The 16,651-nt window shown below is 44.7% G+C and overlaps 2 protein-coding genes across 3 annotated transcripts in view; one reads left to right on the top strand and one right to left on the bottom strand.

Annotated features, from left to right (window-relative positions):
- The window catches only part of LOC135377535 (uncharacterized), a 41,268-nt gene extending 36,098 nt beyond the window's left edge, over positions 1–5,170 (bottom strand). The window contains exon 1 of the mRNA XM_064610032.1: positions 4,889–5,170. Coding sequence (XP_064466102.1) covers positions 4,889–4,917 — 29 coding nt within the window. The 5' untranslated portion in view covers positions 4,918–5,170. The remainder of the gene's footprint in view (positions 1–4,888) is intronic.
- A 4,024-nt stretch (positions 5,171–9,194) lies between these two features.
- The window catches only part of LOC135377532 (phosphatidylinositol 4-kinase type 2-beta-like), a 33,046-nt gene continuing 25,589 nt past the window's right edge, over positions 9,195–16,651 (top strand). Inside the window, exon 1 of one of the 2 annotated variants that reach the window (XM_064610026.1) lies at positions 9,195–9,303. In XM_064610026.1, the coding sequence (XP_064466096.1) occupies positions 9,300–9,303 (4 nt within the window). In that variant the 5' untranslated portion in view covers positions 9,195–9,299. The remainder of the gene's footprint in view (positions 9,304–16,651) is intronic. The other variant, XM_064610027.1, reaches the window with a different exon arrangement.

Here is a 16,651-nt window from a genome sequence, read left to right as displayed (position 1 = left end):
GCGTCTACTTAACGAAGAGCACAGTCATCCGTCAACGTTATGGGATTAAACGATAATGTGACTTTGTAAGGAAGTTGCCTATCAGAGACTGCTAACCTATTCTCTCTGTAGCACAATTAAATGACAATACCAATCGCGTTGGATTCCGCATATGAGCACCACAGTCTACACCCATCATACTATATCGTAGCCTATAGTCTGTATGACGGTCTGGTGCTCCATCATAACGAGCAGACAATTACGCCGCAGCGATGAAGTTCCTAAAAGCTTGAACTATCGAAGACAATCCACACTGGGGGACAAAAGGAAACGCCCAGCGACTACTTGTCTATCGGGTTTAAAACAATGGTTCGACAATGGATTGACTCGCTTATAGCGGCGCCTTGCTTACAGGTTTGTTTTCCCTGCCGGTCTGCTCGTGGATCGACGGTGCAAAGAAGAGGCTAACAGCCTCTTCTTTGTACCGTGGTGCGCGATCACAAGCTACGCTACGGCTACATACGCAAGCTACTGCTCTCTAAAGACGTATTCGGGTTGGACCACAAGATAAAGATTTCAAGAGCTACTTATGCCGCAAAAGCAAGTTTCTGTCTGTCTGTCTGTCTGTCTGTCTGTCTGTCTCTCTCTTTGTGTGTATGTGTGTGTGCGTGTGTGTCTCTAAAAATCAGTATCTCGGGTCATGCATATGAAATTCTGTAACCCACGGGACCTCTTTTCCATTCAGGAGGAACAGGGACTGTACGAACAGGGATACGACGACGTATAGCCAGTTTGGGTTAGGATTTTTCGTCGTGTCGTTTACGGAGATGTCCCAGTATTCCAGCGTTTAAACTCCTAGACTTCAAAATCAATAATACAAAAATCCTAAATTGCAATATCAACCCTCCTATGTACCTGTAGAAATATGGCAGTCGTCGAAAAAGCCAGGCATAGGCGGCTGTCAGCGCCGCCGCTGTCTGGCTTTTTCGACGACTGCCGTAATTCTACTGTTCATGTTCTAAGGCATTGAGGCTTGTGTTGCGTTTGTCTGTTTGTGTATTCCAGCCTCAAAACAGTTACTTTCCACCATATAGGTACGGCTCGCGTCAAAGTTAACTTGAACACCGCCTCAGCCTGCGAAGCGGGAAGAGAGACACCCTGCAGAGAACAACGCTTTCGTAACGATGGCCACCCACTCTAACTGGAAATAGACTGACCAAAAGACACTCCGCCGTTATTTCTACTAAGCACCACCAGGGTCCGCAGGCCGGAATGGCGTTCAAGTTAACTCTGATGCGAGCTGTACCAGGTCGGAGAATGGTATGCTCTTGTATACGCGTACCTCTGGCAGCATATAGAGATGGAGGCGCCCTATGTACATGTTTGCGAGACACACTATCCCAATAAAGAACCAAATAGCGATAATATATCTAATCAAAACAAATAAACAGTACGGATAATATAGTAGTTCTGGCTTGTGCAATGAACTGCTTAGAAAAAAGGTCGAAAAGTTCGGTTAATTAACATATTGCGGGAAGCGACTTCGTGTCAGTTTTCCACTGTTACGTTTTCTCTCTCTCTCTCTCTCTCTCTCTCCTTGTTCTTCTTGTCATCCAGGCACATCTTCATCGAAGGTACTACAACCAAATCGCTTTATTTAGGTGACTACGAGTGGATTGTATCGAAAGTATATTGTCAAGCTTGAGGAGTAGTCACGGTTCCGAATTCACTTCCTAAGTTGTCCAGAGTAAAAGCGACAATTGTGATACATCAGGTTTGAAATATGCGTGTAACAACCATTAGTAGCGCCCTTTGGAAGGCATGCTCGTGCATCTCTATCCAGCCCATGCTCTGCATAACTGGTTGCGTTAAATGACTTCGCTGCCTTCCGCTTTCTCGCGTCGTTCTGATTTCTTTAGCAGGCGCTTCCTTGACAACGAAGACAGTCACGATATGCGCGAAATTGCGTAATATGTCCGAACAGCTTCCGCTGTAGAGAATGCTCGCGTCTTCACTAGGTCAAAATCCTCTAAACCGTCGAAAAAGAAAGAAAAAGCGAAGAACAAGAAGCCAGCAACGCTCTTATTTGTGCCACTGATCCGTGTTGACGATAGATATACTGGCTGTTTTGGGGGTAGTCGAGATCATATTAGGCAACCAACGATAAGATATCACCTATCCTCATCTATTGTTGCGAATATTAGTGTGGAGAAGTTGTGAATATATGAAACGAAGATAGAGAAATACCTTGGCAGCGATTCGTGTGAAACGCCCCGTTCATTGTCCCAACAGTACAGCTGCACTGCGCTCTATCTTGTCCGCGGAGACGTGTAACAACATCAGGATGTGACACTGATGTACTATATCTCCAGGTGCTGTTGTTGGCTGTGCAATACTTACACTGTACGGCGTACCCATCTCCGCTGAACGCCTTAAGGAACATACCCAACTTATCTATGGTGATTGACGAAATTCAGGAAACTTTAGAAAAACATTACGCGAAGTTCATGGCGTCATGCTTTAGAGTTGCTAGTCGCGTGCTGTGAAGATCGTGTTTTGCGCGATAATCTTATATCAGCGTCTCGGGCACTACGCTTGGAGGATGAACCTGTACCCGGAACAACAATGCGTGCTTTTGTACTGGACAGGATTGCAGCATCGGAGGTGGGTGGGTGGGGGATTGTGTAAAAAGTTATACAGGGTGTTCAAAATTAAGCTTTCACGAGCGCTACGCAAACACAGCGATGACAGGAAACCGGATGATAACTTTACGCTACTTGTGTAAGACACAGGTGCTGCTAATTATGTAGCACCTGTTTCTTACTCAAGGAACAGAAAAATAGCACCAGTTTTCTTTTGTTCGCCTATTTATAAAGTGCTAGTGAAAGCTTAATTTTGAACACATTGTATACTAGAGAGAGGTTGGCTATCGTAACAGCGGCATTTGTAGCGCAAAGGAAACTACTCATCAGCCCGTGAATATGTTATACTTACTTCTTAAACAAATAAGAAATTATGTTGAACATTTTAGTGCACAAGAGATTATTTGATGGATGGTGGTGTTCGTGTCACAGTATTCGCTATTGTCACACGCCAACAATATTTGAGAAGTTAATTTTTAGTCCAACAGTGACTGCTTGCCCGAAACAGCTTACAAGTTCCCATTCAAATGTCTGCCTTGCAACAGGCCTCTATACAGAAAGCATATAGTACGTGAAGGTTCAAACTGGAACCAGTGTAACTTGGAACATCAAGCCACCGGTGTGATCCAAATAATTTTACAGTCTCGTCGCTCGATGTGTTTGACCGTGCATCTTAATGAGACCCCAGTTTTGTGTTTGCGTCAAAACATTTCGCGGTACCTGACATCGTTCGGGTGTGGTGGTAAGCCTTCGCGAGTGAAAATCAGAGGACATGCGTGTCGAAATATGTCACTCAAGTACCGTTGGTGGTAAGCCGAACCACTGACGTTCAGCAAAGCTCTCGCTTGACGTTGTCATATGTCCCAAGCAGCAAGTCGAAAATCCTGACGGCTAAATCAAGTGTGACCTGTCTCATCAGAACAAACGCTATTCAACTCAGCTATAGGCAGCCGTAGGCGTATTTATTTTGCAGGTTAAACGTATGTAGAGTCCCTGTGAAGAAAAGTGTCTTGCAACGGAAGACGTTTCAAATACGTGAAACGAACAAAAGTTTTGTCGTAACTTGCACAGGTTAAATATGCCTTTGTGGACTCCTGGGGGGGGGTATCGTTTATCTAAAGAAATAAAAAATAAGAAAGAGAGGGTGGTCTGCCTGCCGCGACGGGCGGCAAGTTACCACAGAGAGAGAGAGAGAGAAAGCCGAGAAAAAAGAAAAAAAAAACGGGTGAACAGCAACTAGACACACGACACATGGCGATGATACGTTCAGTGCAAAGTTCGGTGGCCGAATTAAAACTGGAAAACTCGTAGAAGCACAGTCTCTGTTCGAAATATCGGCGGCTCCGGATGTTTTGCATCAATCGTCAATGTCAAGATATGAATCATTTTGAAGAAACATCAGTGGCATACAGAATCTGATACTGTTTTAACCGAAGTCATGTTCAACCTATTGAATCGAACACCAGCTGCTGTAGGGATAACTTTCATTGCAGTTCACACGGAAATGAAACACGTCGTGAGCAAGTTCACATGAACTGTATTACTGTAAAATGCGTTAAGAATATGCAAAACTCTTGGCACATTATGTCTAAGTTTCATGTGCGTCATAAAACTTCGAATCATCATCATCAGTATGCCAAACTCGTAAGTCGTTGTTTCCGCCTGCGGAATACCATGCCCGTGAAAATGCCCGGGCGCCCATACGACCACCATAACCAACGAACAAAGTTGCATCAAAACTGTGAAAGCTACAGAAAGGCCATGAACCACTAATCCTATAGCAAGGCACGCGCTATCCCGACATTGTTTAAGTCTTTTTTTTTCTAAGTTACAACGTGTATTACTTGTGCTGATAACTACTTCCTGCAAAATGTTCCACAGCACGTTTACAACATTTTGATGCACAAGCGACTCCCCTTGGTTTTGAAATCAGTGGCAGATTTAGCGATGCTCTTATTTCGTTGGCTACACACACGATGATGATGGTATGGGACTGTTAACCGCTCTTATATTGTACAATCCTTTAAAATCGTAAAAGCGTATAGCTCACGTCGTACCATCTTACTGCCCTGCACAAACAAACCCCTGCTACTTCCTTATGAACATGATGCAACTACTGTTCCCGGAGGCACCGCTACTAACAACCTTCCACGCGTTAGTGTTTACTCGGCAAACGACACGAACAACGCCGGCCGAATAACGTTGCTACTTAATTGACTGTCGCGTGCTCAAGCAATCAAACAAGGACAAGATGAGTGCAATCGTACCCTTGACCAATGCCAGGCTCTTGACACATATTCCTCCCCTTTTTTCATGAATATAGCGCAGTGTCTTCTCCCTCCTTCCTGCCGTAGGGACCTTGTCGGAAGCCCATTCAGTCTTGGAAAAGACAGTGTGGCGTAACACCAGCGGTCCTGGCCTTCGTGAGAAGCCACATTCATGCCAACAATGTCTGGGCGACACGATCCACCGAATCGGAGTTGCTGAGCGTAACACGATTATCAGCAGCGGGGGCAATGGAAATTGCGATAATGATGCACTCAATACTGCCGTGATCCTGAGCAGTGTGTTGTTGATGGGTTTATCCGTCTTAGGAGGCACCCATGGCCATTACTAACACGGTGTGCGTTGCCCGTTTTCGTTTCCTTTCTCTCTCCCTCTCTCTCTTTTATTTCTTTTTTTTTATACTTTTTTGTCAACGTTTTGATGCAAACCGTCGGTCATAGTCGTAGATATATGATGCGAATATCTTAAATTTATATATATATATATATATATATACCTTAAATTAAACGCAGCGGCGTGCAACAATCTACTATAGTCTAGCAAATGATGCACTGAATTCAAACCTATGTAATTTACTATGTGTGCAAGAGAGAGAGTTTTTTTAATTCCGTATTAACACCGCGAAGCAACTGTGGCTATGAGCGGCGTACAGCTGTGGACAGGTGGAGAGAGGACAGCGGGAAGGAGTGGGGGACAGGGAGAGAAAGTGATCGTATGTTTAGGATCTGCACACAACACGTGGAGAAGCAAATATAAGACGGAAGCTGGATTCAAGTTTGCAACATGAAGTTTCTGTCGGTAATCACGAGTCATACAAGTGCCACGACTCACATAAATATCTTCGTCACGGAAATGTCATTAGCAGCCATTAGAACAGAGCTCTTCTTCGGAGCCCACCTCTGAAACCGTGACCTGGGAGCGGGATGATCCCCGTACGCAGCATGAATGCGCGAAAGCAATTGACACGGAATTTTAATTTCTCACATTTCGCGCGTACATTCTCGTTTGTGTACAAACGGAGCCGAAAAACTAGTTTGTGCACTGATGCAACTCAACGGATACAGGACATGATCTCAGCCCCTTCTTTTCCTTGAAACTTCACTTTCTATGGCAAGAAGCGTTAAAGTCATGGTTCACTGGCTCGTTCTGTCTACTGCTCGGCGTAGTAGACTGGTATATCCGTAACTGAATCTGCTAAAATCCTCACGGACAACGGGCAGTGTGAAACTCAGACACGCATTGCATGAACTTGTTTGCATTGTCCGCAGTTTGTGTGACATTTGTTTTGTTTTGTGACCATTGTTTGTTTGTTGTTTTGTTGTTGTTTGTTTGACTTTTGTTTTGTTTTGACCGTTGACCTTTGTTTGGCTTATGCAATGATAATTAAGGAAAGGAAGCTTATAGAGGTAAAGTAGAAGCTAGAACTAGGTCCACACTCCTATAGGAAATGAATTCACGATTGTGCTGTCCAACCCCTTTTTCTCTCGTGAACCATATCCACGGACAAAAAAAAGAGGCATTATCCTTATCGTCCATTCTTAGGACTTTCATAGGGCAAAGTAAACATGAGACAACGTTTATGCAGAGGCATTCTGGTGTGCTCATCCGAGCCTGTATTCAAGTCAACGACAGGGTTTTTTAGGAATCGTATCGCATATGGGTATATACTTGGATATCGGAGTCAAAGGTGTTCGTTAGGTTGCCTGGTTGCTTAGATTAAAAGAAAAAGAAAAACGAAACCACGGGGGGGGGGGGAGATATGTTTATTAAGAAAAAAGAAAGGAAAGGTCAGCCAGACGGAGGTCGGCTTGTTATTAAAAAAAGGGGGAAATGGGGGAAGAAAAGAAAATGAGAAAAAATGAGAAAAGGGGAAAGAAAAGAAGAAAAGAAAAAAGAAAAGAAGAAAAGACAAGGGGAAGACAAAGAGGAAAAGAAAAGGAAAGGAGGAAGAAAATAAAAGGAAAGGACGAACACAAAACCAACCAGAAAAAGAACACAAAACCATGTCGCATGCTACACCAGGCATGAAAGGATATCATCAGTAAGCCAAATGATTGCGCCCTCCTTATTTCGTGGGGACCTGGTTTTCATTAACGAAAATTAGATTTGGTTGAAAAAGACGTAGATGGTAGTCCTAGGCCTGGCTACTCCGCTTATAAACGGGGAAAATACTCTGTAACGAAAAACACTCTTTGCGTCGCGAGACGACCGTGATCGTGAGCCTCAGTGGTCGGCCTCACGGCCTGTGGATTAATTTTGCCTACCTGGGCGTTTTTTAACGTGCGCTAAAATCTCGACACACGAAACACCGTATTTAACGTCCCTCGCGGAAGACGGCGTGTCAAAGCAACTTGTTCCCTGCCACTAAGTTGCTGGTGTTCTCGACCGGGTTCGAACCCGCAACATTGGGACCAGTAGGCGAACACGCTACCAACTGAGCCTCCGGGGCCGGCTTCGCTCATCACGGCACTATCAAAAAGCGTGAGATGTAAAACAACGTCCTCGTGAAAAGGTACGTGGAAGAGGCCGGAATCTCCCGGGGAACATCCTTCTGTCACATATTTCGTTTCACCCTTTTAATATAGGTCAGCATCGCCAACGTCGACGCGTACGTTCTCGTGAGTTCAGTTGGCCGGCGTGCAGTGACTTTCATCCGGACACATAACAGACCTTCATCAAAACGCGCGCGGAAAGGAAACTGGTTCTTCAGCTACCGCCTCCACGCTCGCCACCTACGAGCAATCCACTTCACCAACATACCAGGTGCTTCGCCCCTACCGCTCGAATACGTTGACCCACCAGGGGTGGCGTTCTCCAATATAGAATTTGCTGCGCCGGATTTTTTCCCACGTCTCCGTGGTCTGGCATTGTTTTGTAGCGATCAGATATTCGTCGCCATCCACGGAAAAGCAGAATATTCCCTTTGTTCCGGGTGTATAATCGGGCAGCAGTTTAAATGTGCGCGTCGGGCGTGATTTTTGTTTTGTGATAACCGATCTGAGCGTCCTCCTTTATCCCAGTCAGATGTTGTCGGATTGGTTTATATCGGAAGTGTTAAAAATAGATAAAGTATAGCCTCAGTCATACACGCTGGCTATGTCAAGTTAGACAGATGAGAGAGTCGAATAAGAAGAGGGGAAAAGATAAAAGAAGAAACAGACAGAAGACGAAATAAGAGAGGAGGATGTAGCAGCAAAACAAGCAAAATGGAACGGCAACAAAAACAATCCGACAACGCAGGTTGATCGCAGTTTATGATGCCATGACGAACTCTCAAACGGAGCACTATATCGACTTCTGATGTGTCATAGGAGATGATGCGGCCAAAAACCAAAAGTCCAGCAATGTAAAATTATGCAATCAGCACAGCACATCCAAATCATGTGTGCCGCTAACTGTTCCTGTTACCTGCCCTCCGAAATAAAGTGAATTTGGCCCCAGCTCATTTTCATCGTAGATATCCGTCGAAGGTGAATAGTTCGTTGTTCTCTAACGCGAGAAAGTGAAGAATGGAAGGTCAGGCTGACTCCAACGCAGTCACTCTCTTCTCTCCACCGAAATTATAAGATTAGAAGGAAAAAGACAAGTGTTAGTTCCGACGGGGTCAGGTCTGACTACTCCAATACTTGTAGACTGGGAAAATACAGTGACACAGAGAAAAATCCAGCTGGAATAGCAAACCTTGCGAAATACAAGACAAAGAAATCCAGACTAGAGGCCAAATGACACACAAGTGATATCAAACCCAAGCAAAAAAGAAAGAAACGGGCGAGGAAGATACAATTTTTTTGGTAGAGATCAGCCTCCACAAATCTCAGAACGTAGTCGAAGGGTTAGGTGACTAACACGGTATAAATAAAGTTGTTGTTCTCTCCCCTTATAAAAGCAAAGGAAATTGCTTCACGCTTGCAGCTTAGAATGAAACTTGCGCACTACGTATATAGATAGTCACATGCATACACACAATAGCAACGTGGAGGGGTTGTTTGAACATCACACCACGCAACAAACGTAACGATTGCAGCGGATTATACAATCCCATACTCCTTTGCACCCTCCCAGCGGCCCAACTACAGCAATCCACCTCCTCCACTTGGGTTCTCCTCGGGTTACCGTATACGTGTTCACACTGGCGCTGACGGTCGGATAAAACGAGTAATCACAGAGTTTTCGCGAACCGTTGATAGCGTCATCGAAGAGGAAAAGTGTCTACCGCAGATAGTCAAGCGGATAACATTGTGAGTTCCGCTGTACCGATACAGATAGGCAACAAGAAGTTGTCAAAGGTTTGCTTGTGACCGTGCCTGGAAAGTCAGTTTATCTCGTCGAGGTGGTCCTGTTGACCTGGCATGTTGTGATATGCAACATCGCGGTTTATGCTTATAACTAATCATGGGTAAGTAGTTCACTATATTTATTTGCAGTTCCGAATCGAGACGCCTCCAAAACTAACTGCACAGGATTCTGTTACAGTGTTTGTATAGAATGGTTGTGTTTCGAGTAGGGGGTATAATTGCGTGAATTTGGAAAACCCTGCAATTAGCTCCGTGGTTAGATTACCTTGGTAGGTAGAAAGGATGCCGACCGACGACAGAAGTGGCAGTGATATGTCATAACCTCAAGGTTGAAAGCTGAGTTAATTGGTAACGGTTGAATGTGGAAGGGAGGACTCCTATGGGGAACAGTGAGAAGTGTATATGAGCCCCGCTATAGAAAACGATGATTCATCACCATCTTGTTTATCCTCTATTACTCTGTCTGCCAGTAACGATGTTCGCAGTTCAAGAGTACAAGTGGAAACTTGCTGCCAGTAACTTGTCACTTATCTTACTTATTGCACAAGGTCGCTTACCGTGCTAGGAGGGGCGCGGAAGAACCTGCTTCCACTGCTTTAATTCCGACCCCTCTGCCTGACATTCGCGAACAATGTGCCCCCGCACAAAACGTTTTGCATGTAGGGAACTATTTTAAAATCTCGGTTTCTGTATACACACACATCCATTAAAATATAGGACAGAGTAGAGGGCTTGACGCTGAATAATTACACGCCCTTCGTGCATAACAATATGGCTATGCGGATTTTCCCTCACTATAGTGAGCGTTGGCACCCGTACAGTTTTTAACCGGACTGTTCAGAAACTCAGGAAAACCTCCCCACCTCATCGTCAGGATATAATTGTTGTCGTTGCTCAGGACTCGGTGTCCGAGCAAGATGCTCAGCTGCACACTACATATAGTACGGAAATGACATGCCGGCCGTTGGGATAAGTTATGCGTTGGATCTGGAACAAACTGCAGCAGAAGACAGTAGTGGACGGTGAATAAACCGACAACGCCTGTAGGACAATTCACTCGACTGGGCGTTATTTTAATTGCAACTATCATTAGGACAGTTCATTAGGAATGACTAGCAGCTCAGAAATTAACGCAAGCGATCGAAACTGAAACTGCACAAGTTTCGTTGTTTCACTTGTTACGGTGGAGAGTAAATACGAGAAGCACTGTACAGATTTTTCCTTTGCGGTTTCCGACTAGGGCAGTGTACCGGAAACGGTAAATAAAGGCAAGTAATGGCAGGGAAGACCGAAACGAATATCGGCGTCCGAAGATCACCGGAAACAGAAGGAGAGAGAAAAATAACGGCCGGTACTAATTTGGGTACTACGACATCTGAAGCAGTGCAGACGAATTATGATTGTACTGCCAACACTTCCGTGTTGTCGCATTGCGCAGTGCTGCTGACATTCAAATGAGGACGAATTGCTAAGGCGAGACGGACAACACGAGCACATAGAACCTTCCCACCATGCGCAAGAACCAATGAAATTCCAGACCACAGTGACTTATTTTGATTCGAAGAACATTGGGCGTGTTACAGACCACGATATATAAGTGATTCCACGGTGTCAGTCTGGGTGGTGACCAAGCGCAGAGTTGCCAGTCGGGATGAGAAATGCAATTGCCCTGCAGATTTCCGTTATGCAGATCAACTCTGCCTCGCTGTCGTAACGATCTCCACGACTTCATGTCCGCCACACATTACAGCAGTGGTTTATCCAGAATGGCAAGCACAGGAAGGTGTTGCAAAATATTGGGGGTGGGGGGCCGTCAATATTACAGTTCCATTCAAGCTGTAACAGCTTTATGTATCATCGTCCCTTTGTTTATTTCCTCCCTTTCCTGTGCATCCTATACATGGGGTACAAAGGGTGAAAAGGAAAGGCAAGAAAAGAAAGACAGGGTGCACATGGGCCAAACATTTCGGCGGTGGAGAGGGGGGGGGGGGGATAGATCACTGCATTACAGTCTGACTTTCAGAGATTTCACTTCTTTCGACGATAGGCGGAAGGAATATTAAGCAAGCACGAGAGCCTTCGGACATACTTTGTTTACTGCCGTGCTCTCACAGTACTAATAATTGGGAGTAATGCAATTAAGGGTTTGGACGTATTTCCTTGGGGAAGAAGCGGCGTATTCTCGTTTCGCTCTGAGTCAGTGCAACGGGAATGATTCATTGCAGTTTTTCAACAATACGTAGTTTTATGGCTGCATGTTTAGATTCCTGGCACGGAATGGCGATTTCAATAGCGTCGTGTCTTCAAACCGTGACGAGCGTGCTCGTCAGAAGGTTACGCCAACCACAGGGAAAACGACTTCAAGAATGAACAACTAGGATGTGAAAAAAAGCGGAGAACTACACGAGTTTCCCGGTAGATTAGGAACTACTACGAATGACAATGATACAAAGTGAAAGCATATCCAGAGCAAGACGTGCGGACACCCTGTCATCGTCCACTTCTACAAGTGGAACTCGCGCAATCAAGTAACAGAAAAAAAAAAAGCCAAAGTTCTTCTCGGACGTGAAAGTAGTATGTTGGTCTAGTGCACCATAAAAGTAGAATAGCTGATTGGTAACATCTGGCGAAGTAAAAGCAGTAATGGTTTTTGAGAGTGAAACTGCGTTTCTGTTCATATAGGACAAATGTTGGCGATTCGAAAGGGCGTATTCTACGAGCAGCTCAAAAGCGGGACAAGCAGACAGGGAAACTAACAGGAGAAGAGACAAGGCCTTCGCAGGCCCCAATAAACGGGAGGAAAGCATATTATGGAGGTCCCAAGAAAGATCGCAGTCGATTATTCAATCATATAAAAAAACAAAACAAAAGGAACATACTCTAAGCGAAGGTAGCCTACAGTCAATCCATGGTATTTCCAAGATCGAAGTCAAATTTTATTTTAGCGATTTTTAATACAATCAAAATGAGACGCCAGAGTCAGATAATTGAGAGAGATAATTGAGCCTCCACTTATGCATCGTACTGGGTGCCCTTGAGACAGCTTTTATGTACATATGGTCGGTGCTGGTAAACTCAAGTCATATGTTATTAATACCCATAACTACAGAAAATCATTGACGAAGCAGATGGATAGATTATACGTCATAATATACATCATTTCCTTCCTCCGACCTATACGTACACTTAAATTATTTCTAGTCAAGACCCTCGTGCCAACGGAAATTACATGCAATTGAAATCGGCAAGCAAATCATGAAGACTGGCATTTCACATGGTAACGACCAAGGAAGGGGGGGAGGCAACGAACATACAAAAAAATCTGTTGGCGTCCTTACTCTGAAGATGCCACTAAGTAACTAAGTAAGAAGAGCCCCAAGACGAGAGCCGCCAATATTTTGGAGACAAAGACTGTTCTTCTTCTGGGCTTTTGTGTAGTTTCACAAAATCTGTTCACTGCTCGGCTACAAACATGTTTAATACTAGTTAGAAAAAAAAAAAAGAGTCCTGCGTCATTCATATCGAACGGAGTCATTGACACGTCGTTGGTGACAGCGACAGGGCATTGCTTCTGACAACAGCGATTAACTATTCACGTCACGTTCACCGTAGAGAATCACACTAAAAAATTCCATGGTCTTCCCAGTACTTTCAGCTTATCGATGTACAAGCTCTTGCGCGGTAAAGTAAATCTGTCAAACACAGCGTAACCGCGCGGTGCCGGTCACAGTGCATCAACCTGCACTGATCACTTCGGTCAGTGAAGATTAATACAGAGGGTGACGGAGGTACGACGTCGATTTTTCAAGTTACATCGAGCATATATGATCATTATCGAATGGATCACGCCCACGAAAAACAATAAAATCGCGCAGTTTTCCGGTGTACATCGACCAGCGTGCATCAAGCTCCCACATGGACCGTGCCGCGCAGATTCAAATAGCAGCTTGCATCCGATATCTGTGCTTCGGATGTGAGACAGCCCAACACCATCCAAATCATGACTAGCTCACCTGATGTGCATGGTCTGTGATGATCCGCAGAGTTATCACCTGGGATGTTTATCGAGTCCTCAGTAGAGTAGTGCCTCTTTCACTGGCAGCCGGTTCAATGAAAACACAGTGGACGCGAGCATGGAGACGCCACCATATCCTCGGGGGAGACGTGGGCTCTTTCGCTCTCCGTCGCACGCCTCCTCTTCCCGTGCTCTTTATGCCTAGTTTCTTTTTGATCCAGAGTCTACCGGCCTGGTTGGTCGCCCACACTGTTGGACAAGCTTTCGCCGCCTCTCCCGACTGTCGCCGTTATGCAAGCTGGCGCGCGTTACGCACACGACCCATCTCAGACATTTACTGGACGGCACACATATGTCAGATAAAACGAGTCCAATTTCGAAGATCAGCGTGCGACGCACTAGGATGACGTTCAGCTTTTCTATCAACGTGATACGAGATCGAGAGCTGACACTTTCCTCGAAAGTGAGCATGGGGTTACTACACGCTGGACGCTACAAAGAACTTGTGGGCCTATCTCCAGACGTTGAGGATCACGCGCGTTGTGTCAGCGGAGAGAAAGCCGTACGTGTTTATCTGTTGGCCGAACTTGGTGTTGTAGCATGTGGGGAAATCCGTGGCGGTGGTGTTTTCTCCGGGCGTTCAGAAAATTCTGCGAAGTAACAGATTAGATTGTTCGCTCATATTAAGGACTCCGACCATAAGTATCGTTCAGCTTTCCTCTGTATGTTGGAACACTGGCGTCCGGGTGCAAAGTCTAGTATGTGCCCGGTGGTAAACGTAAAACTGAGACCTGAAGCGGATCCACTGCCTAAGTGTGTAGGAAGGGGTTCATCAGGGAAAAGAGTACTGTAAGAGCAAAAGAAAAAAAAGAAAAAGGAGAAGGAAAAACAGACAGGTTCGTGGCCTTTGCGTAGAGTACTTTGTGGTAACTGAATAGAAATAGAAAAAACGTTTCTTGTCTGAAGTATTTCTCATTTGGCAAGGGTGACCAATTCTGGTTTTGTACAAGATGCGCTAACAAGGTGCGAAATGCAGGCTAAAAAGGAAAACTAAGTAACAAGCACGCTTGTAGCCGACTTCGGCCTTTTACCTTCGCTGTTACACTGGAACAATATTTCTGTTGTTAGTAATTTACTTTTACAGTCAAGCTGTGTACTCCATGAGTACATATACTCCATAATTACCCTTCGCATTATTAAAAGTAATAAGCAAAATCACAGTTAGACAGGATAAAGCCCGCCAGAATTGTAATCGAAGCGAGCACATTATTCACAACGCTTACCTCCGCCTCAATGGCTGAAGCGAGTTCACAGTCAAAACTCAAAAGTGAGGTGGGATTTACAAAGATGTCAAGAAGCTTCACGTCAAGTGCCTATTTAGCATTGGTGGGCAGCGCTGGTAGTAATTTGTACTATTTCTGTTATTCATTATCTGAATGGATTTCTATCTGTATTATAACGCGCAAAATTGAAGTATTATATGTATTATAATGCTCCAGAAGATGTAATAGTTACTGAGAGGTATTACCTACTGAGTGTCACCGCGGTGCACTTTACCGATAATTCTTTCCAAGCCCGTGTCCCACAAACGTTTGGTCGCAAACAAAACACCTACTATTCGCCTATAAAATAAAACGTAAATAAAACGACCCTGCTGCTTGTTCTTTGTTATGCCTCTTGGTCATCTTGGGGTTGCGTTTGTTCTTTCTTTTCTTTTCTTTCTATTCATGTGCTCCGGAGTAGTCTGTCCTTGTCGGGTCTCGCATCTCCATATTTTTATTTTTCAATCAATCAATAAAACGTGACTGGAGAACGTGGAGAAATTGGAGAACGTGTCAAGCAGTACACACATTGTGCAGATTTGTATGACATACGTGCTGAAATAACCTTGTAAATCATTCGGTGCTTTCACACATGAACCGTCATGTAACCACCAGTCGCACCAGTACGACCTACGTTTCCATTTTTTTCTTTCTGCTTCTATTCTATTCTATTCAATTCAATTCTAGTCTATTCTATGTGTTTCTGCTTTTTCTTGATAACCCGCAGGCTGAGTATCAATGTATTACTAGTATTACTCGCGTAATACACCGAAGTATTAGTTTTATGATATCTTAAATCAAAGTATTACGTATTAGTATTATAATACCGATTTCTGGCAAGTATTATGTATGCGTATACAAAATATGATTGCTGCTTACCCCTGATGTCTACATATTACAAAATGTGTGCTTGCAATTTCTATACGGAGTGTTTTTGCAGGTGGTACTGCCGGGCGGACAGTCTCTCGAAGAGCATATGTAGGCCTATACTAGACGACAGTGTTGGCGGGGGTAACTCGTTACTGTAACTAAACTACTTTTTTTCGGTAACTTTTAACTTAACTCGACAGTGTGACGATCGCGAACGTTCTTATACAGTTGACGGCGTCTATCTAATCGGCAGTCGTGAATGGTTTTCAAAGTATGAGCTTTTCAAAATCCTTCCGATTTCGTGACATCTCCTTATTGGACATCACTGCGTAATCGTACTGTGAACGCCCAAATCAATTACCGCGTTTTGAGGTGTGCACAAGTATTGTGTGTTGTCGCACCCAGGATCAGCGGGGGGGGGGGGGGGGCGAGTTTTCGTATCGAGCCCCCCCCCCCCCCCCCCCTACCTTGGCGGTCTGGCTACGCCACTGGTTGAGACAAACGTCGGCACAGTTCCCTGTCAACTCGCCCAGGACGCACGGTCCCCCTGCGATAGTCGTAATGATGCCCACATAAGCGTGGCCGACTACGAGAAGTAGTTCCACCGTCACCGCCACCACCACCACCGCCACCACCATCACCACCACCACCGCCGCTTTGCGGCCCAGATAAGCCGCGGTTTGGGCTCATTTCCATAGCAAAATATTTCAACGCACGTTCTCTATTCAGCATTTTTTATTTAAAAAAAAAGCTTTCAACGAGGACTGTCTCCCATTCTGCTATCTCACTTTTGCACGTAAGCCCCTAATTTAAAAGCTAATTAAGAAAGTTTAGGTAATTAATCATCTAGTAGTTACTTCTCAAGAGGTTGCACCTGGACGTATATAACTCAACTGCAGAAACGGCATCTGCGCTGCTCTCCGAGCTTATCTAAAAAAGAAAAAGAAAACCCTGTATAACTGGTATGTTTGCATAAATGTAATTAAGAACGTTTTGTCATTGCTGCTCGATATCTCGGTACTTGGTGTTGGAAGAAGCAAAGAGTCATCGTCATTGGGGCGAGTCATTTGCGAAGGTGATTCACCTTGAACGAGCCGTTCCAGGGAAACGAGGGTTGTCTCGCTCCAAGAAAAGTACCAAAACAGAAGGCGAACTTTCAGTACTTCCTACGTGCAATAATGAAATCGATTAACAATATGCACCGTCGTGATTGTCACTTGCCGTCACTGACAGACCGACGGC

Source organism: Ornithodoros turicata, chromosome 1 (assembly GCF_037126465.1).
Source record: "Ornithodoros turicata isolate Travis chromosome 1, ASM3712646v1, whole genome shotgun sequence".
Classification (NCBI taxonomy): domain Eukaryota; kingdom Metazoa; phylum Arthropoda; class Arachnida; order Ixodida; family Argasidae; genus Ornithodoros; species Ornithodoros turicata.
Note: the sequence above shows the minus strand (reverse complement) of the source record. Positions and strands in the feature narration are given on the sequence as shown.